This window comes from Clupea harengus, chromosome 16 (assembly GCF_900700415.2).
Source record: "Clupea harengus chromosome 16, Ch_v2.0.2, whole genome shotgun sequence".
Classification (NCBI taxonomy): Eukaryota; Metazoa; Chordata; class Actinopteri; order Clupeiformes; family Clupeidae; genus Clupea; species Clupea harengus.
Genome location: NC_045167.1, coordinates 14,684,141 through 14,706,172, shown reverse-complemented (window position 1 = coordinate 14,706,172; position 22,032 = coordinate 14,684,141). Strand labels below are relative to the sequence as shown.

At 45.0% G+C, this 22,032-nt stretch overlaps 1 protein-coding gene across 2 annotated transcripts in view; it reads right to left on the bottom strand.

Annotated features, from left to right (window-relative positions):
• Positions 1–21,774, bottom strand: part of grm8a (glutamate receptor, metabotropic 8a) — a 144,248-nt gene extending 122,474 nt beyond the window's left edge. For both annotated transcript variants that reach the window (XM_031582567.2, XM_031582566.2), the window contains exons 1-2: positions 21,687–21,774; positions 18,563–19,435 (exon numbers count right to left, since the gene is read on the bottom strand). In XM_031582567.2, coding sequence (XP_031438427.1) covers positions 18,563–19,102 — 540 coding nt within the window. In that variant the 5' untranslated portion in view covers positions 19,103–19,435; positions 21,687–21,774. The remainder of the gene's footprint in view (positions 1–18,562; positions 19,436–21,686) is intronic.
• Positions 21,775–22,032: the final 258 nt, after the last annotated feature.

Here is a 22,032-nt window from a genome sequence, read left to right as displayed (position 1 = left end):
GCGTTAAAAAAAAAAATGGAGCCAGGGTATCCATCACGGTGTGGTTGAAACCGTGCCCTTTAATTGTGTCAGAGCCTCTGAAGATGCTGAGATACATTCAAAGCCACTGAGGTTGTGGGTGAGGTAATTAAGCCAACTCCAGTCATTTATTACGAGAGTGTGCTTCCCGCGACCTCTCAGGATCCAAACCAGAGTGTTGGAGAGGAAAACCGGAGTGAAGGACATGGCGAAACTGCCCACAGAGTTGTCTCACACCCCATTCGGTTTGATGCCAGTCATTTAAAAACTGTGAGACTGACACCTGGGCAAGGGCACTGTGTAGATGTGTGTGTGTCTGTGTGTGTGTGTGTGTGTGTGTGTGTGTGTGTGTGTGTGTGTGTGTGTGTGTGTGTGTGTGTGTGTGTGTGTGTGTGTGTGTGTGTGTTCTCTTGCTAACCTCCACAGATACCGTAGCCACCAAGGAATCATATGTAGGACATGGGAGGTTTAAATACTATATGAAATCACTTGCCATTGTATTATGAGATGACGGGAATCATGAAAGCCATTTAAGCTAATGGGTCCCAATGGGTGTAGCACGCTTAAAAATATGCCCTCCTTTTCCTTGCGACGCCAAATCATCACTTATGAATGTCTTAAATTCACAAACAATAGATGTGACACATATGTGGGCCTGCCTGAGAAAATTGATTGTGCTGATGCAGCCTTCTCTTCCCAAAGTTTTCAGAGAAAGATTAAAAAGTGCAGCCCCGATCCTCTGGAAGAGCGAAACAGAGAGAAAGACCACAGTATCTCCAGTAGATTGCACCATTTCACAGCCGATTTCACAATCCGCCCTGAGACTGCACGACAATCTTCTTTCGCATGCCACCCCATATAGTGCCAGCTGCAGCATACAAACACACCCACACACACACACACACACACACACACACAAAACATACACTCACACAGATACACACACAACACATTCACAGCCATATTGTCTGTATTGTTCCCCTACAGTGATTGTGAAATAATGCTCCGGATCATCCAGAAATACTCCGCGGCGGCACCAACAACACATCACGCGGCACAGAGCCAGGATGAATTTTTCAGTCTGTTAAAAAGGTGCGGAGGCCATTTGGTGCTCGCCTTTATTCACACCACATAAATATTTCATCAAGACATCTATCTCTGCCCCGGCTTTCTTTTGAGCGGAGGATGTTAAGGTCATTTTTACAAATCACCTGCAATCCGTAAGCAAACACCGTAAATCGCCCCAGGAGCAGAGCGCCAGATACGCTAGCGCATCTTAGCCCACGCTTCATTTGCTAAACTCTTCCCGGTGCCCTCTAAACTGCATCTACTCGACGTGCCACACTAGAAATAACACAGCTGGCGGTGAAATTGTCACACCGTTATGTACACACACATACACTCATGCACAACATGGAGCCAATTAACAGGTCATAATAAGCATTGTAATGGAAACCATAGGGAGTGGATACTAGCTTTTTTTTTTTCCCCGTATCAGGATATGTTGTTAATTCCAAAAATAAACCTTTCATTGTAGGGTCCCCCGCTGAGGGGGGAGAGGAAGTCTACTCGATTCTGGCAGGCTTTAATGGGCCCCAGTGCACGCTGGGAAAGGATAGGAGGACGAGCGGATGGATGTCGGGAAGGGTAAGAGAGAGAGAGAGAGAGAGAGAGAGAGAAATAGAGAGGCAGCGGCTCTCAAGAGGAAGCAGGCGTCTGTAGCGAAGTGCGACACGGCGTCTACTGTTAATTGGACAGGAGTGTCGCCGAGAAACGGTTCCTGTGGAAAGGCGCATTGACGCATTCTGTGCCGCCGGTGTTAGTGGTTTGGGGAAATGCATTGGAAAGGGTTTGCTGATGCACCGCAGTTTCTCTGTCTGTCTGTGTGTGTGTGTGTGTGTGTGTGTGTGTGTGTGTGTGTGTGTGTGTGTGTGTCTGTCTGTCTGTCTGTCTGTCTGTCTGTCTGTCTGTCTGCGCACACTTATGAGGAAGAATGTGCATAAACATCATTAATGTGCAAACACACATGGACAGCCAGGCTGGGCTGTTCCCCTCTGGTTGCTGCAGACACAAAGAAGGGCCGGGAGATATGACCAAAAATCACATCCCAGTACTTTTAGGCTGAATACAGATACACGATATATATATATATCAGTATTTTCTACGAAGTGGGCGACATGCTCAGTTGTAGTAAAAGCCACATGACCCAAGACAGGTTCCCTTTTTGAAAATATACAGATGCTAAACTATATAAACTAAATAGCCTAGATCAGTGGTTCTCAAAGTGGGGGGCGCGCCCCCCCACTCTCCAGGGGGGGCGCGATGTCACAGACGGAGAAAAAATAAAACGACCTGTCACTGGTTAGTGAAAGCTCCCTCAGTGGCGAAATGCAAGGGGCTGGACTGACACAATCAAATCAAATACTGTTTCGCTCCTGATCCACCAATCAAAACGGAGTCTTATCATTTGAACGCGAGTTGCACCTTAGCTTCCGAGTATAAAAAAAAAAACGCAGGCATGGTAAGCGCTCACCCTGAGACTACACTCTGCTGAGTTTGTTCAATTTATCTTGTTTCCTCCATCATTCAGATATTCATTGCTTTATAAACAGTCTTTTTAAAGACTCACTCTTTCCTTAGTAATACCTTACTGCACTTGCAGTAGGTCTATTCGTAGCCTATTCTAAGGAGTAATTTGCTCCAGTCTTTTAAAAAAGCTCGTAGCCCCGAGAGCTAGCCTAGCTAGCTACCTTCTTCCAACTGCAGCTAGCCCTTTTCTCCTTAACACCTACCTTTACATTTTTTTTATCATCCACCGTGTTGCAACAAATAAAACACCAGCACTTGAATACTATGTTGTGCTGTCCCTGTCTATATTGTGTACAGTTCGTTTTGTTGGGAATCATTGCCTAGCACAGCCTTATCCATTATTCGTGTGCAAGTCGTTCACAACCACACACAAGAACACGACGTTGAAATTAGAGCTTTATTAACTTCACACACACTGTACAAGTTTCTGATTCGTAAAAGTTAGAAAGAGAATCCTGTGGACTTCTTTAAACATAAACGTGATGGCCTCCAGCAACAACGAACCACCATTTCCAAGCAGTGTCTGGAGGCATCTTATGTAGGCTAGTTGCTCATAGAATTGCTAAGCTTGGCAAACCCCATACAATTGCAGATTTTGCCGGCCGCGCAAGACGTGTAGAATAATGATTGGAGCTAAACTCAGTGCAATACCTATGTCAAATGACACTGTATCACGCCGAATATCAGAAATCAGTTTGGGTCCTATTTCAAAGAGGACTACCGTTAATTCGCCTGAGTTCGGGATCCATTTATCTGCTCAGCAGACGAGCTGTCAATAGACATGAAAGAGCAGCTGAAGAGTGACAGTAGACTTAAGCATCTCCCCTCTTTCGTCATTCTGGGTAGCAATGATCAGATTTGCGACATAGCCTTAAAAATGCTCCTTTTTTCCCGCGTCGACATATTTGTGCGAGGCAGGCTTTTCAAGACTCCAAACTAAATACCGCAACCGCGCACAGATCGAGGATGACCTGAGGATGTTTGTCAAACATTGCCCCAAGATTTGAGCACCTTTGCAGGGCAAAGCAGGCTCATGTCTCACATTGACAGACCTGTAGGATTTGTTTTGTAAAGATCACAAGAGGCCCATAATAATAACAGTATCCTAATGATAGCAATAATAACACTTATTATTATTATGATAATAATAATAATAATACAATAATAATAATTGGTCGATAATCATTAATTATAATAATAATAACAAAATGATGGTGATAATAATGAATAGCCTACTAATAGGCCTACTATTACTGATAATAACAATAATAATAATAATAATAATAATAATAATAAATAGTTATAATAATTGTCTGTATGGGCCTAACAATAGCCTAATCTTGACATGTCAGGCCTATCAATAACAAAATGCTATCTATCTATCTATCCATCTATATATATATGGTGGTGTAGTTGAGGGCGGTGGCGGCGGGCCCGCGGGCAGGGGGTGGGGGCAGTTGGATGGGGGGGCCCCAACTACCCCAAATCAGCTTTGGGGGGGCCCAGCTTGCAAAAGTTTGAGAACCCCTGGCCTAGATCATTACAAATACGCCCATCTCCGAGAATACTCTTTAAGTTGTTTCCAAAAATAACTGATTGAATTGCTGCTGATTCCTGAAAATATTCAATTAAGAATATCGAAGATTGTGCTAAAATCAAAAAGTTCATGTTGATTAAAAGATAAGAATCAGATCTTTTTAATGACATTTATTGACTATTATAGTGACATTGTTTTGATTGAATTGCATTAAAAATGCATGTATATGTTTTGACAGCTTTTTCAAATAATGGAGCATTTACATGCACCATTTACATGCATTATATGATTAACAATCTGCAAGCCCTGTAGACTCCTTCACAAGAGACCAAAGAAAATCTCTTGACAGCTCCACTAGTTCTAAACGATACAGTGAAAAAACGATGTAATCATAACCCTGTGTGATAATCTGTCATTAAACGCTTCGGCCCATACCTTTATCCACCTAACCACCGACATCATTTACAGTAGGCAAAGCACCGCTATCGCCAAATTGCTTAGAGACCACTGCCAGTACCTTGGACAAAACCAGAGATTTTTTTCACAATTACAAGATATTTTAGCAGGTAGGGTAATTGTCTTCTGTCTTTTTGAGAAGTACGTATATTTAGAAAGGTATACCTCCCGACTGAAGTTGGCTGACAAACCATGTTATCTTCACTAGATAACACTTAGCTAATTAAACCTGTTGCTGACGACTAACTTTTTTTTTTACCGTAAAGTTAATGTTATAACTCGCTTTTGTGGGCGCTTCAACAGGCATCGGCTACATTTTTGCCTTTATTGAACAACAAAGTGGATCGTCAGATTTGACTTTGAACTAGATACTGACAAATCCTTGGCCATGCACATCTGCAACAGGAGGTAACAGAGAAAAAGTAAGCATACCTGATTACCTGTTAAAATGATAACCAGATGGCAATTGGAACACCAGATGTTAAAACGTGAAATTGTATCAATATTGTTAAAAAGATATATTTAGTGACGACTAACTTTATTGACAAGGGTCTGAAGATGTCTTTAGGTGTTTAAATATAAGACAGGGTTACACGGAGAGTGTGAGAGAGAAGAAACGTGTTATATTGTGCAACATCACATTATATCAGTGTAAACAGTATTGTCTCATCCTATATATGGTTTTAAAATATATCGGTATGCCTTATAAAGTCAATATCCTGACCAGCCCTAACACAAAGAGAAGGGCTGGAGAGTTTCATGCAGCAGAGAGACAGCTGTTGGCTTAGCAGACATCAGCCTGAGCCCACTGCCCTGAGCCCAAAGGCAGCAACCCTGAGAAGCACACTACCATCTTTGGAGGAAAAAAAATTATCAGCTACAGCTAGCCATTTATTAACAACCATTTTCTTCATCATTGGCATTGCTTCTTAACAGGTCATATTGATGGCTAAATGGTGGAGTTATTATGGCCCTCCATATGGCCCTGTCAATCCAAAACTAGGTTCTGCTATGAGACCTAATGTGCATGAATATGTGAGTAGATAAAGTTTCTCTGAATGAAACGTATGAAAATGTCAACTATATAGATAGAAACAATGTGCTTTGCCTATGCAAGAACCATAAATCGTGTTTAGTTGGTTGATAGATTTTTGCAGGCAAAAGTCATGTGCTTTGAGGAAAAATTGGTCTATCAAACAGAGCCACTAGAAGTAATTGTTTTGTCTCAGGATAAGAGGGGAAAAAGGAAAGAAATTCAACTAACGGGTCTGTTGCTATTGCATGCATAGTTGATCCCTTCTGACCGGAGAACCACAACAGTTATTTATCTATACAGACAGTCCTGAAAGACTCCAATACCAATCTGAATTACTGATAAGCCCTGGTAAGGCAGCAACTAGAAGGAGCATTTGCATGTGCAATAACATGCAGTATAGAAATACAAACACCACATATTCCACTGTGCAACTGTGAGAGAGAGAGTGCATCTGTGGAGGCAACCTAATATGAGCCGATAGTAGAGAAAGAATAAAAAGAGAGAGAAAGGAAAGGGCAAAGATAGACAAGAATAAGAGAGAAGCTGAGAGACATGAAAAGGCAGCAAGAAGCTGATGGAGATGATGTAAGGGCTGGATCTGAATTGCTTTAAGACCGAAATATGAGACCGAGAGAAGCAAGGGATATATTGCAGAGGTGAAACACAATGTAGCCAAGTTGCAATCTCTACTCGCATTCTCATGTGAGCTGTCTCTCCCGATAGCTGTTTGTTGAGAATGTAAGAGGCTTGAGCCGGTCGGCCGCCCAGGCAGTGGTGGACTTATCACGAAACAGGCCTTCTCCGTCCACTCAGAGAGAGGCGGATGAAAGAGAAAAAAAAACACGGCAGTCCTGCTCACATATTCATGTCCCTCTTACTTCCCCCCCCCCACATCAACCGGGAGAGAACTGCCATGCATGCGTTATCGCCGCTCTGGTAATATGTCTGTCTGGACGTGTTTGAGCGATTAAAGGCCCAGGCGATGCAGGAATCTTGTTATAGCTGCCTCAGTAAAGGGCCAGGATGGGGAAGACTGTGAGGATGAGGGGGTGGGGGTGGTGGAGGGGGTGGGGGGGTGAGAGAGGGAGGAGAAGGAGAAAGGATAGGGAGGGAATCAGTGAGAGAGCTGTCCTGGGGGGCATAATTAACGTGTTGTGCTAACAGAATCCAGACGTTAGGGCTGCAGACTACTTGACAGCCAGGAGATGGGGCCCTAATAGCATCCAGCACTGGGACCCGTCCCTGTTTCTGCGAGCGGTTGCAATAACATGGGGATCCACGGCAGATGGGCTGTCTTTAACCTCGAGACGCCTCTGCCTGCAGGGTAAAGATGCTGCATATCCCAGGGCCTCTGGCTGCCCGTCAGGTGCCCCGCAGATAAACCAATGCATTGTGATCCAGCTGAAACCTTCCACTGCATCGCAACGACTGCACTGACGCAGGGAGATGTGACCGCTTTTGAGTGGCTGCAATCAAAGAGAGCGAAAAGAAGCTGTGACGCCGATCCCCCACATGCTAGCATTTCGCGCAAAACATCGAACCCCAGGTGAGAAATACCATGGGGAAGTGTGAGAGAGGCAGAGGGGTCGAAAGGTCTGTGGGAAACAAGTGTCCGTAAAAGGCTCAGTGAAATCACCCCATCAGTGCCCCACAGCGCCATTGCGTCATACGAGCCTGAGAGGAATGATTCATTTTCAAACAGCCAGCGCCAACGGACCACGGAGCCAGCCCAGCGTGTCTATGGGTTCAGCCCAGCCCAGCCCAGCGTGTCTATGGGTTCAGCTCACAACTCACAAAAGAAGGAGAAAAAAAAAGTGTCAAATAAAAGACACAGAAAAACACAGTCACAGTCTGTGAGCTCTTCAGCACCCCCTCTGGGCCTTTGGATTAAAAGTTAAAAAAGGGGGTGTGGGGGGGAGAATTACAGCCTGGGCAAGGAAGGAGACGCATCCCAGGCCTCTGCCTTTACTCAGCAGGGGTTGTCGTTAAGGAAATAGAAATGAGATTTACGCGAAGGGATGCCACGCAATTCCCGCCGCAACATCCTCTCGAAAACGGCCTACGCGCAGTGCCGGCTCTGGGCATTACTCACCGCACACTTCACACCGGGAGCTCAATATGCACCCAATTACCATGTGCTTAAAACTATTACTATGCACTCAGAGTAATGTGTGTGCATTAGCGCCATTAGCATTGTGTTAGCACTGGAAAAGGCGAGTGGCGAAAATGTGTCTCTGCTTGCTGAGCTCCTATTTACACACAAACAAAAGGGCCGTGACACTCTAAATTGCTGCCATCGTGTCGCGTCTTACAATGCGAATGTGTTAACGCCGAACACGAGATGAAAGCTGTGGCTTTTAATGCGACATGTAAGACAAGAATGTTTCTGCAGGAGCAGCAGCCGCAACACGCAGCACACGTTGTTCAAAATATAATCTGTCCATGGGGCAAATCGATAAAAACGCTAAACTCATTTGCCTGTGTATGAGTACGCACGTGCATGTGTGTGCGTGTGTGTGCGTGTGTGGGGAGGGGGGTGTGCATATGTGTTATTGTCTGTGTGCACCCATTTATAACCATCCATCCATTCATTATCGAACAATAAATGTCCTATTACTTTGTATTTCCCTAATGTGTAATGTGCATTATAAGCCATGGGGCGTGGTGAATTCAATAACCTAGAGAGCCCATGTAAATCAATCACCCATAATTTGGTCGGAGACATCAATAGGTCACGCCACATCCCATTCATAAGATGCTGTGCACGTCTCAAGTACGCTGTAGAACGGGTCACAGAAGGCTGCCATCCAGTAAGGATTTGAACAGTGTAACACGCAGTCACAATGGGCTTGACTGTTCGAGTGGAGGGTACATGGCTCTGCATCCGCCTCCTATTCTTAGTGGAGCATAGCTCCGTGCATTCACTTAGGTGGAGTTAGACGAGCTCATTCATGACCTTTTGCTGCACTGCCCTTCAATCATTGGCTGTGTGATGACCTAGCTAATTCTGACTACTTTAAATCCAGACTGAACAAAAAACGTTTTTTTTTTTAGTGCCAGCCTCCTGCTCAGGGTTAAGTCTTTATTCATGAATTTATTTATTTATTATATTTTTATGAGCAATTTGTCACATCAAAGAGATGGATGCTGGGAAAAGTGGTAGCTTGCCAAGTGTCCTTACGTGTATCCGTGGAACAGCGCTTGAGCGTAGACCATTTTAAGGGTGACAGGGTGAGGGAGTCGCCGGATTAGTTCAAATTTAATGAGGAGCTGAGTTTATTTGCAACTTGTAAATGACAGAGATTCTTGGTGTTAAAAAAACAATTCACAGGTTGCCAATGCTGTGCCACTGTGTTTCAAACTGTTGCAAGTACTTCTTTAAAGCAGTGATATGAAACTGATATGCTGTCTCTGTTTTTCTATTCTCGTCCTATTCTGGTTTCTTGAACTTGGATCAAATGTTTCTAGGGTATGCCTAGACCCTTCCGAAAACAAACACAAAAACAAACACGTTTCACATTTTCTGTGACAGCAAAACAACTCCTTCTCCTTCCTCGTCCTCTCCCACGATAACAGCAGCTTCTGGCTCTCTGGCCAAAGCATGCAATCAAAACAGTAAAGCCATGCTTGAATCACTCTTCATATATGGATTTCCTCCCGCAAGATTGTTCTGTATGTCTGATAGAGCGCATGTTAAAAAAAGCATGAAATAAAATACATAAAAATAAAACAGCAAACCATTTACCTCTCTCTTACTTCTACACGACTTGACAGGTATCCGAAAACATGAAAGACAATCCTTAAAAGTTGAATCGAGTGGAAATAATGATTAGACTGCTGAGTCATAACGGCCTACTCATGGACTGTTTCACAGACAGCAACAAAAACGTGCTCTTTGATGTTGTCTGATGCATCTCCCCGTTTATATTTTTCCTCCAAACGGATAATTATTGCACTCCATCACTGACAGCCATAATAATTAGACGCAGAGGCCATTGCAAACAGAAACCTAAAGGTGCATATTTACCTCAATAGCCCTAATGAAGCCTGGACTGCGCTGGCAAAGCTGATTTATGTGCTCTGGACTTCAAGTCCAATATGAATGGCTAATTCCGCGGTTGCTGGAGAGCTGTCGTCTGTCATTAATTACCCACAACATTGAATCTCTCTCTTAATAAGATGATTTCAATCATCAAGTGCCATTCAGCTCTATGCAGGCGGCACCACGCAGCATTGAGATAACCAGCATCTCCGAAAGGAACAGCAAGTCTAACTTGTGGCCTGCAGGTAGAGACGAATTAACAGCAATGTGTGTGTAATGGGTGTCGCATGCGTGTGGCCGACTCAACACGGATGAGATAATTAATTTGATTCAAACTAATTTCACGTCCGCGGCGTGGCACCACTAAGTGGTCCCAAGGTGTTTTTTTAGCCAATTTGGCATCCATTATGTTTATGAAATTACATGGAGATGCATCCACGGTGTGTAATGTACACCCAGAGGCCTGAAGATGGAGAGTGAAATAGTCGTCTCCATGTCCGCCGATAATGAGGAAAACACGGGCTGGTTAATAAGGGAGCAGATGTGGATGGTGGACTTTGAGCCTCCGATATTGGCATACATCAAAGCCTCGATTAAGTGGATCCAGTGTTACTTCTAAATGAGCAGGCTTTAAGTTTACCACTTATCTGGAGTCTGCGACCACAGATCATTCTGGAATTTTTAATCACCTCGTCTGCTTAGCCAATGAGAGGATAGGCTTATTTTTTATGATTTTTTTTTTTTTGGATAGCAACTTCCTCTTTACAGTTCACTGTACAAAGCCTAGTCTCTTTGAGCTTGGAGAGCTTGGTAAAGGCACTTGGATTGGGATTAAGATCCTGGTGTGTCCCCCCAGAAGAGCTTAAAGCAAATCAGCATACCTCCTCCTCCATCTCTCTCTCTGTCTCTCTCTCTGTCTGTCTCTCTCTCTCTCTCTTTCTCTCTCTCTGTCTCTCTCTCTCTCTCTCTCTCTCTCTCTCTCTCTCTGGATCAAAGACCTAAGATGTCATGGTGCAGTACCCCTCCCATGATGCAGGATGGACCCCTGCAGTCAAGCACACGACTGGCCCGGTCACAGTTCATCCCATTGAGTTGGTTCATCAATGGTTTACACTTTCTTTGAAATGGTCCACATGATATATAGCTCATCAGCAGATTTCTGGAAAGGCAGAGACCCTAGATGTTGCATCAACTCTCCTTTCACACAACAGGGGTGAGGTCCAAAGGGAGGCTTATCTGCTTATACAGACTGCCAAAATGAAAAGTAGGTGAAAGTCAGTTGGTTAAAAGCCATAATGACTTTTTTGTCACAACAACGTCCCCAGTTCCTTTTCTTTTCATGTAAATTACTTCTGATGTTTCGATTGGAACAACATGACGCTCATTTTCAGAGACAAAGTCAATGCGATTCATTTCATCTGCTACAATGGCCTTCCACCCCTCATTAGTGCAAAGGCACTGCCACACAATGCCCATACATTCACATGACCCAAACACAGCCCGCGTCTCTAATTAAACCCAGGGAAAGGGGGGAAAGCCTCGGGCAGCCGTCAAGCTCCAATTACTGGGCTCCACGCGAGTCTTGCCCCCCCAGGGCGAGAGAGAAGGAGAAGAGGGAGGGATGGAGGGATGGATGGGGGGGGGGCTGAGAGTGTGTATTGATCAGCTCTGCAGTGCAAGTCCACTTCCTCCCTTCTTACACTCTGTAATGAAAATCCTGGGGGTGGCAGTCACCCTCACTGCTGAGCAACAAACTGAAGGAATCTGTGGAGAAAGTGGGTGTTTTTTTTTTCTTTTCTTTCCATTCTGTCTTTCTTTCTTTATCTTTCGTTCTTCCTTTCTTTCCTTACTTTCTTTCATTTCTTACTTTCTTTCATTCATTTTCTTTCTTTCTGTCTCCTTTCTGTCTCACACACTCTCTCTCTCTCTCTCCTCACTCTCCTTTCCTTCTCCGTCTCTGCTCTGCTTTTTTCCCTTCAAGGTCTCCATTAGAGCCTAAAACAGAGGCAGCGCTGGCCCCCTGCTGGCCTTGGGCACTCCTGGGATGAGAGCAGGAGTCGCTCTGGCGGCTGACCCTGCTCCGCATGTGCCCCTCAGCCATCCACCACTGCAGCAGCCAACAGCCCGACCTCCACACTCTCCCAGCCCAGGCTGCCGGTCGGCCTCCCTCCCGGCCGCAGTGAATAATTCAGCTGGACACTCCGACAAGGACAGCCGATTAAAAATACATGGGCAAACCGCAACGAGCGTTTAAAATATTCCTACCTTTCCTTCGTCTTTCCTGGCCCTGGCTCTGATACTGCTGGGCACAGAACAATTAAAGCTAGTCTGCCTGAGATCCTCTCTTTCACTCTGTTCTCTCTCTCTCTCTTTCTCTCTCTCTCTCTCTCTCTTTCTGCATTATCTGGGAGACAATGCCCTCAACTCGGATAAATATCATCTGAGACTTCAGCCCGCTCTTGAAGCGAGGAGATTATTACCATACTTTTGTCTCAAAGCCGGTTGGAGGGAGAAGGAGGTCAGGTGCCCTCTCCCAATCATATCCCAGCAGCCCCTGCTCGGCCTGAGCCATTCTTTTTCTCTCTCAATGCACACAAACTTATTAACCTTCGGGCTATACTGTTTCGTGCTTTGGCGTTGCGCTGGTTTTAGGCTCATTTCACAGGCATAACAGACATTTATAAGATTCATGTCAAAAGTATGTCAAACGTTGACAAAATAGTCCTCAAGCAAAACTGAGGAGAGTAATGTAGTGAATACCCAATGGTATTCTCAGGGCCTCTCAGGGGTGTGAAGCCAGTGGAGAAAAACCAGGGCCAGAGAGGCTCTGTGAGCTTCCCTGGAGCACTGAGAAAATGCTGATTCTGATGTATCGATGCATATTGATCCGCCATCACACATACGCCAGGTGCATATACATTTTTCACGCTTTTCTTAGACAGAGAATGGGTGTATGGGGAGTTGAACTCGATTATATATACCAAATAAACTATTTACGACTTTCTGTAGAGGACGGAGATGGGAAGGGTGGTGGGGGATGTGTGTTTCCTCCTTCTCCACCATCACTAATGTTTTTTCTGTGTCTTTTATAAATAATGCCCCGGTCTTAATAAACCTCAGCGGAAAACAGTTGCCCCTGGGGGGCAAGGGTGAGTTTATGCTATTAGTGACAGACTCTCTCCCCCTCCCCACCTCCGCCAAGACGAAGAGAGGCGCTGCGCTCCGTCACGTCACATATATGTCCTGTCACTGTCAGAAGAGAGCCATTATCATTCTGAGGAGGAGGAGGAGAGAGGTAAAGAGGGGAGGGGGAGAACGAGGGAGGGAGGTTGGAGTGATGGGAAGAGAGGAGAAGGAGATAAAGATGACTTGGGAAAGAAGACATGGATGAAGAGGGCAAACGAGAGGAGAAGAGCTGAGCTGAGAGGAGAACAGATGAGAAGGGAAATAGGGGAAAGGGATATTCAGAGGACAGTAGAGGAGAGGGGAGGGGATGCTAGCTTAGCAGACGATCAAAGGAGAGTAAATCCCCTAAATATACAGAACCTACACTAAAAAAAACATGACTGGCTCTCAAAAGATAATGAACAGGGATTTTTTTTATATATATATTTACATTTGAGTTCACATAGTACTAACCCAAAGCAACTCACTGTACAGCAAGACATTCATTTCAGGGCTGTCTGAAATAAGTCCAGTCCATCCAGGTTTACCAAAACCCATGCAAAGGAAATCAACACTTTTGACGACCGCTGATGAGGGCTAGGGGTTTAATTTTATTTTATTTTCAATTTCGATTTTGTCTCAATTATGAAAACAAGATAGTCGAAATCAAATGATTGCTGTGGCGCATTCTGTTTCGCAATGACGCTCTCCTTTTGTCTTGTGTTTATAAACCCAGTGCTCCCTTTTCCTTTACAGCGCTGTGCTTTCGCCACTCCCTAAAAGCCCAAACTCACTCTCAGCCAGGCTGTGGCTTGTTTAGTGCATCTCGAGGCCAAGATGATGGAAAGGGAGCCTTTGGTGAAGAAAAAAAGGTAAAACCAATTCAGCTGTTTTGTAACACTTTGGTTTTCAAGGAGTCCGATGAGTAATGAGTCAATGAGCAGCGTTTCCCCATATGTGCATTCAACAGGTGTGGCCATGGCTGAGATTCCACAAGGTTTATTATTTATTCATGATGATACATTCTGTTACATTTGTTAGCCAGCTAAATATATTATAGTTTGTCATAGATGATAATAATAATGAAGTTAATAAAAAAAAATAAAAAAATATTCTATTAAATAAAAGCTCTGAGGGTCCAGCGTAGGGACTCAGGTCCGCGCACACAACCACACCGCTGCTAAAACTATCCTTGTGAAAACTGAAGGGGTAATCATGTTACTATATATCTCAATATTGACCAAAATAATCGTGATGAAGATTTTTGCCATAATCAAGCAGCCCTATTGCTGAAGACATTCTCACTTTACCAACCTCCTTTATGAATAAATCCGACACCACGCACAAATCAGCCATATGTCTGTTGTAGCAGTGCATGCTGGGTACCGCCAACACAGGCCCATTTGTGGGTCATTATTACTCAGCCACCAGTTTTCACACTCTCCTGACAACTGCCTTAGGGCCTCCCTGGGGGTGGGCGAAAGGTTTCAGTACCAGTCAAAACAAGGCTCATTTAACGCTCTCACATTACAACCACTGCCTCATAGCCACCCCCACAGCTTCACTTATTAGCCTATTAGAGCTGTGTAATTATGCTGACATGCAATGGCCGCCTTTATCACTTCGGTGCCGAGTTGCCAATAGTTTTCCCCCTTCTCTCTCTCTCCTTCTTTGAGTTGGCGTGAGTCATCCTCTGTGCCTCCGTTTTTTGAGGAGGACAATTAACATTCAGAGAGCAAGAAAGGTCAACCCTGTGTTACTTGCCGGCACTACCGATTTCTTTTTTTTCGGTGAGGGTTGTTTTGCCTCAGGGCACCATGCTGGTTGATGCTCTGAGCCTCCCAAATCACTACCCCCCACCCCCACCCCCACCCCTCCACACATACACACACCCCACTTCCCACACTTCCTAATGAGATCCCTCTCATGTCGGTTGTGCCATGAGCCCCACAGGTTCATTATCATCCACTTAATGCGTCCACCGAGGAAATAAACCGGCGGTTCATTAATAGGGCTTTGCGTGGCCTCTCACCCACACGCCTGTGTGTCTGCCGCTGCATCACACCAACGCAGAGGCAGCCCATATCCTGTCTGATCCCATTGACTGCTAATATCACTCCACCCTTTATCTCTCTCTCTCTCTCTCTCTCTCTCTCTCTCTCTCTCTGTCTCTCTCTGTCTGTCTGTCTGTTCGACACATTCAGGTCAAGACCCAACAGAACAAACAGTGACTTTCCTCTTTGCTGGACCACGCATAGATCAACCTGATTGATGTTACGGTATTAGGTCGCGTTTTTTATCTGCTAAAAGTTTGAACGAAACAGGCAACTATGGAGAGAGCAGAGGCCTGTGACTTGTGAGATGAATAGGGAGAGGCTTAAAATACCACAAAAACACAAGCCAGCATGTATTTACATGAATAACACTATTTGTTGGTGACCTTCTTGCATTAACACACAGACAGAGCAATGACTGCGTCTCCTGTCTCTACACGATGCAACAAGCATCTGTCGGTTAATTACACTTTAACCTAATTGTTGTGTCTTCATTGTGTAATGAGCCACAAAATCGATTTATAATGCACTCTGCATCCATGGTGAAACGTGCCCCGCTATATTCCATGCCAAATCGTCCTTTTTTCGGAACACCTCCAACTATAAACCAGTGTTGTTTTAAAAACATTTGCTCTCACCAATTTAACTCACAGCAAGACACAGAAAACGATCTCAGCTTTGGCTGTTTTTTTTTCCATTTGTAGGGTAAATCCTCGGTTGGGAGGGAGAGGATAGATGGCATTTAAAAGTGTCGAAAATCGTTTTCGTCTCCTAGAAACCTTTGTTTATCGGTGTTTAGACACATTTCAGAAAACATTCCACAGAATTTCTACAAGAAAATTTGCTGCAGGTAGACTGCTGTGTACGCCATTGTGGATTCGAAAGCATCAGACAGTCTTTACTCTTTCAGCCGAGGATAATCCACCCCCCGCCCCCCAAAACACAGACGAACGGAGGCAGCCATCCCCCACCTGCTGTACCTACAAAACCATAACACACACACACAACCCAGAGCTGAGGTAATAGACAGCGACTGAGTTTCATGAAAATAGAACAAGCTCTGGCCCCCGTTTCCGTCTCCCCAGAGGGTCTCTCATGTGAGTGAACTGAATGCACACAAGAACACACACGCAGTCATTTGCCGTAATTAAAACGTCACCTCAACAATGATTCCTCTCAGGTGCATTTTGTACACACCACGACTTCTGAGAGGCTGCGGCTTTCACTGCATTATCAGCAGCCCAGACGCAGAGGGGTACAATGAGGCTGGGAGAGATAGCGAAAGCACACTTGGGATTTATCAATATTTCAGCGTTTCACTTTCACACAAACGTAATTAGTTCATTTTTTAATCGTTTATGGTTTGTGTGGAGATCTCTGACAATAACGCTATCTCGCGAAGGACGGAGGGAAAACTGCTTCAGACTTTGGGAATCTATAATCAACAATCCAATTAACAAAGCCGCCTCTCCCCAGAGTCACGATCAATACGCTGGGGGAGCCAAGTGTGTCCGCTTACACGACTCAATGGAGTGTGAAAAGCGGGCCTCTGTGTCCAGTCAGTGACACCCTATTAACAGACCATGCCCTATGGGTCCGATAAAGGGGTCCTGCATTAACCACACACACACAACTCGAGAAATTGCTGAGCACATGATTGCAAAGGTGAGACCTATTACGCTTTTTGTGAGGGCTAGCTGTGGAACAAGTAACCTGCCATTTTTGTCAAGTCTGTTTTCCGAATATCACAGATCTCACTAAATCTCAGATTTTCACTCCCAATAGCATAGAGTAATAATTAAGCGATAAGTCCAATATACTGCTGCTCAGCAAGAGTGAGAGACTGCCTTGTTTGCACTATAGGTTCACAACGTCTGCGTAGCAGTTATAGGCTACGAGTCAACGATGTTTCAATATTCAAAGCATAAGCACCTTCATCACTAATCAACTTCTTATCTCTATGGGGCGAACATAGACCTGTTGACGGAATGCTGTGCAAATGTAACAATATGCTCGCACGTGTTGTCTTTCTGTGTGGCCGTGGCTCACAGATTTCAATCACTGACCTCACAGATTTCAGTCATGTTACCTTGACAGGTATGAACTGCTGTGTCTACGACAAGGCAATACAACGCGGGTGTTACGTCTAAACAGAGGCTTGTAATGGGCTTCTTCTACAATGACAACACTGACACATGATCTATGTGGACTCACAGTGTTACAATCCAGCACTACCTCTGTCTCCCTGGGTAACAGTTCCAGTATTCCATACATGTTCCTACTGACAGGATCCTGTTCATTTTACCCCAAGGCCTTTTTGAAACCCTTTTCACTCCTCCATCTCTTCATCTTTTCATCTCCCACGTTCTCAGCCCCTGTTCGGCATCTGCCTTTTTTTTCCTTCTTCCTTTCTTTCTGTCTTTGGGTTAGCGTTGTGTGCAAGAATCTGGGGGAATTTGCGCCAGATTAACTCGCCACCCATATGTTTATCAAATTTCAAACGGGCTATTTTCAGCCCCTAACAGATGCTGCATTATTCATGAGACATGAAACACAAGATAAAGCATCGACTTGTAATGTGATAGCGATGCAACATCGCTCTAAATACCTAAAATCCTGTTAGCCAAATCAACGGTTCACTGGCTTATTCCAACGAGCAGCCAAAAACATGCTCCGAACAGGGGTAGAAAAAAGAAAGGGGGCTCTATGTCCCCCTGCTCATCCTGACAGATTCCTTATTTAAATCACATTAAGTGCTGGTGTTTCATGGTCCGATACAATCACCTGCTGGTTAGCATTCTGCGAGGGAGAAGATCTGTGTGGGTAAAGTGTCACATGGATCATTAACTCACGCACATATACGCATTACGCTCACATCCATCAACCCCTTTGTCAGCGATTGAACATGTACACCAAGCCAATCCAACACATACAATCTGACTTTCAGCCTAGTGATGAAATTAAATTCACTGATGGGAGACCACAGCATTGTTTCCACAGCAGTTGACTACGAAAAGTGTTTCCTATAAGGCCTATAATTCCCAGAAGGCCCAGCGGATTGCACTCTGATTATCACACCATGCATATTATTCTAGCCCCCCCCGCCCTTACCCCCTCACAGACACATATCTGGCTGAACTGTCTAAAAAAAGCTTAGTGGGGACAGCGTACTTTTAGTAAGATTGAATGCCTTTTAATTGGTTGTCATAATTGAACTTTATCTGCTGCCAACAGTGTTGGCAGCAGCACCTCCATGTTTAATGCCAAAGCTGCGGTGTTGTGGACACGTCTCCCATCTTTTCTGATAACCAGTGACAAGCATGGCAAAAAGCACTGAAGCTCATTTTACAGCAATATCCAGACAGGAACACTAGCCTGCCCACTAGGCCTGAGAGTGGCACAGATAGCCTTTACTGGTACCCCACCAGCATTATTCTCCATTAAGTATTGCCGGACAGGATATATATATATATAAATAATATAATATATATATATAAACTTCAGATCTGCTGGGGGAAAACTTTGCAAAGTCATGTCACTGAAAACATTCATGTTAACCTGTGCACACTAACCATATGACCAACCCAGCAACAGTCAGAGTAGGCAGGATGCAATCGCTGCCAACCCCTCGCCTAAGTGCAATGGCAGTTGGCCTGAGCCTTTACCTTGAAGAGCCGCAGGATGTTGGCCACCATGATGGAGACGGAGCTGGCGGCAGCGCCGATCACACCCACGATCTTGTCGGGCTTGGTGAAGATGGGCGGGTCGCCGTTGGCACAGCGCACATCCGACCCGTCGCGCTCAATGAGCGCCTGCACAAAGGTGAGCGACTGCTCCAGGGCGTAGGTGTCGCGCGAGCACGTGTCCAGGATGCGAGCGCCCAGCGTGACATTGGGCAGCAGCTCGGGGTCCTTGTTGATTAGATCGATGGCAAACAGCATGGCCTCCAGCCGGTGGATGCCCTTCTCCTTTTTCAATTCGCCGCATGCCACGCCGCGCTCGCCCCGCGAATGCACGGGGAACAGGCCGCCCAGGATGACGTCGCCATCGATGCGGATGGAGTGGGCGTACTCCGAGGGCGTCTCCGGACGCTGGCCGTGCGCCAGCAGCCAGCACCAGCAGCCGGCCAACAGGACGACCAGGAGGCTGTGCCGCGAGACCCAGTCACATCTCACCGCGGCCTCTCTTGCCGCTGTTGCTGCCATGGTAACGTGGTGGTTGGGAGCGACACGAGGGAAAGGGTCCAGCAGATTCCGGGCCAATCAGAATGGAGGCGGGAAGGCCGGCAGGTGGGCTCGACCATAGGTGCCCCAACCCTCCCCTCAGTGCTGAGGCAGACCCCCTAATTCCAGTGGGGAGCAGGTATGAGATATTACCATGGCCCGAGCCCTCAGGGCACACATGTCAAGATGCAGGAGGAGGAGGGGGAAGAGACGGGTAAACAGAAGGAAAAGCACGGAGGAGAGGAGGCGGCAGAGGGAACGAGTATCTTGCGCTCAAGTACGCTGCAGCAGTGATCTCACATCTTCAGCTGGGGCCTGTAGGACATACAGAGAGAGAGAGAAAACACACACACAGTCTGAGTGCCTCTGTCAGCCAGCTCTGCAATGCCCTACGCTTCACACAGGCAAAACAAATGCGTCCAACAGACACAAGGGCATCTGTCCACAGAAATAAAACACAGATGGTATGCAATGCTGACATAAACATTTTGACAGCTCAGAAATTACAGACTGATCAGTTGGATACATCCCCTTTACGTCTCATTAAGTCTCTCAAGGAAGTAAAGATAAGCAGAATGGATATAGCAAACAAAAGAGGATAATCAGCACTCCGCAGGCCTACCAGCAACAAACACAAAACTTAGCGTTAACGTTAGCTCGTTTCAAAAAGTAGGCGAATTGACATTTAAATAAGACATTAGGTACAAGGCAACAATAATGTGATTTCCCCTTCCTTCGCTGCTTTACGTTTCAATTTGATTGTTTTGGTGTCGCCTCTGTCCTGCACCACAGCACCTTTTCCGTTCTCTCATTGCACTGTTGATTACCGCCCATTCACTCCTCAGATAATGTCACTTTTTAGGCACGTTGCCAGACAGTGGCCTAAAGGTGGCAATCTTGGACTTTTCGGATAGCCTTTTTAAAACACGGTCACAGGCTGATTAGCCGAACTCAGCCTACTCAGAGGCTCCTCGATTTTATATTAGTTAACAAGTATTAACACAAGACTATAGCTTAAAACACTTGTTATCGATTTGTGATTTTCTTCATTTTAGATGTACGAGAATCAACGAGTGTCATCCATCTTAATTTATAAGCAAGTAAGGTCATCACCATCCTACCCCGCGCATCAAAAGAACATTAACACAGCGCGATGTGTTCCAAACGGCAGGTGCAGCACAATCTGCCACCTCACACCGTACAGGAAATAAAACTGTTCTTGTTAACTGCCTGGCATGAAAATGATTGCTGTTTCATTAAATACAAATAGCTTATATGCCTAGGCTATCAATGCTTAACTAATTACCATACATATAAATTGGAACAATGAATGTAAAAGGACATGCCAACTTGTTTTCCTTTTTTTAAAGGCTGTAAAACAGTCTGTGACATCACATTCCGCACTACGTAGACTCTGACCACTGAGCTAGTTTTCATAAAGAAAACAAACATGAATATTAGCTAATGATATCTTGATGGTTATGTAATATTTCTGATAGTTCGCAAAACTTCGTTAATTCAGTCACCCCTAAAAATGTATCTAATGACAATGATAGACAGACCGAGAGCGATTGCAATTCAGGATTCGACCGTCTCAGACAAAAAAAATGAGCGGGTTATCACCCTGGCTGGCAAAGTCTAACCCAATTCTCTTTTTTAATTTGCAAGTGTCGGTACGTGTCAAGCTCTGCAATCATCTTCTGGCGATCATATTCTATTTCTCCATCGGCACTTACTCTCAGAGGATCTCTGCTCCTCTGGTCTCTAGGCTGCGCTTACAAGTGTTGACATTAAAGTCAATTTCTCTGAATTACCCTTATCTTTCAGGCACAGGGGTGCTGCATCGTGTGTTGCGTTTCCCTCTCAATGAGTGTCTGTTAATGATTTAAATATGCTACTGCATTCCTATGCATCAACACTTCCAGTGCGCAGTTCATGCTACACTGAATAAGTGCACTTCTATCTGTGAGTCACCAATTCAACAGAAATAACACCTTGTAATAAATAGCGTATGTTATAGGTAGGTTGTTCAATGTGCCAATTAGGTTAATTCAAATTCTTCCTTGCAAGACGAAGAAAATATTTCATTAACATATTAATTAGTGGCGAAATAGCTTGCATTTTGATGAAGGTAGATCCTCAGGTTTTACTATCAGAATACACATATTTCGAATTGATCATTTCGGAGAGCGCACAGCTACCCATTCAAGTATTGAGATAAGAAGAAGGTGAATTCCTAAGAATTCTGTGCATTCCTAAGAATTCTATGCCATCCCCAACTTCCCAATGAGGGTCCCCCGTTTGCCCAAAATCTTCCCCTTACAGGAGGGGAAGACTCCTCTGCGGAATTCCTTTCAGAGTAACTCCAGATATCCGTACATTGGTGTGTGATTAAAACATCTATATAATAACAACATACTTTTCGTAGCAGTGCGCACGAGAAGGCGAGGGAACGACAGTCTCGGGACTATGCAGAAAACACATAAAACCTACCAAGGTAGTCTCAAAGAGAGGCAATTCCACTGAAGACAACCAAACGAAAATAAAAATCAAAGGTCCGACCTACCTTCTTTGCGGACTTGCAGATTTAGCTCCCAAAAGCTCGCGGACGCACGCGCCTTGGGTCTACGGTGCTGAAAAGAACAGCGCATTCAGGGACCGAGAGCGCGTCTCCGCCAAATGAATCACAAAAATACTCCCACCGACCCTGATTGGTCTTCCATCGTTCTCTCTCTCTCTCTCTCTCTCTCTCTGCAGTTTATTGGTATCTTTGAAGCACAGAAGCAGTCTTAAAGCAAGAGATTCAATGAGTAGATAGGCTATGCAGAGTTTAATAATTAGGCTAAATCATAATTGGGCTGTCATAATAAATGAACGATATTAAATGTTAAGCTCTTGGTAGTCTTCTCAAT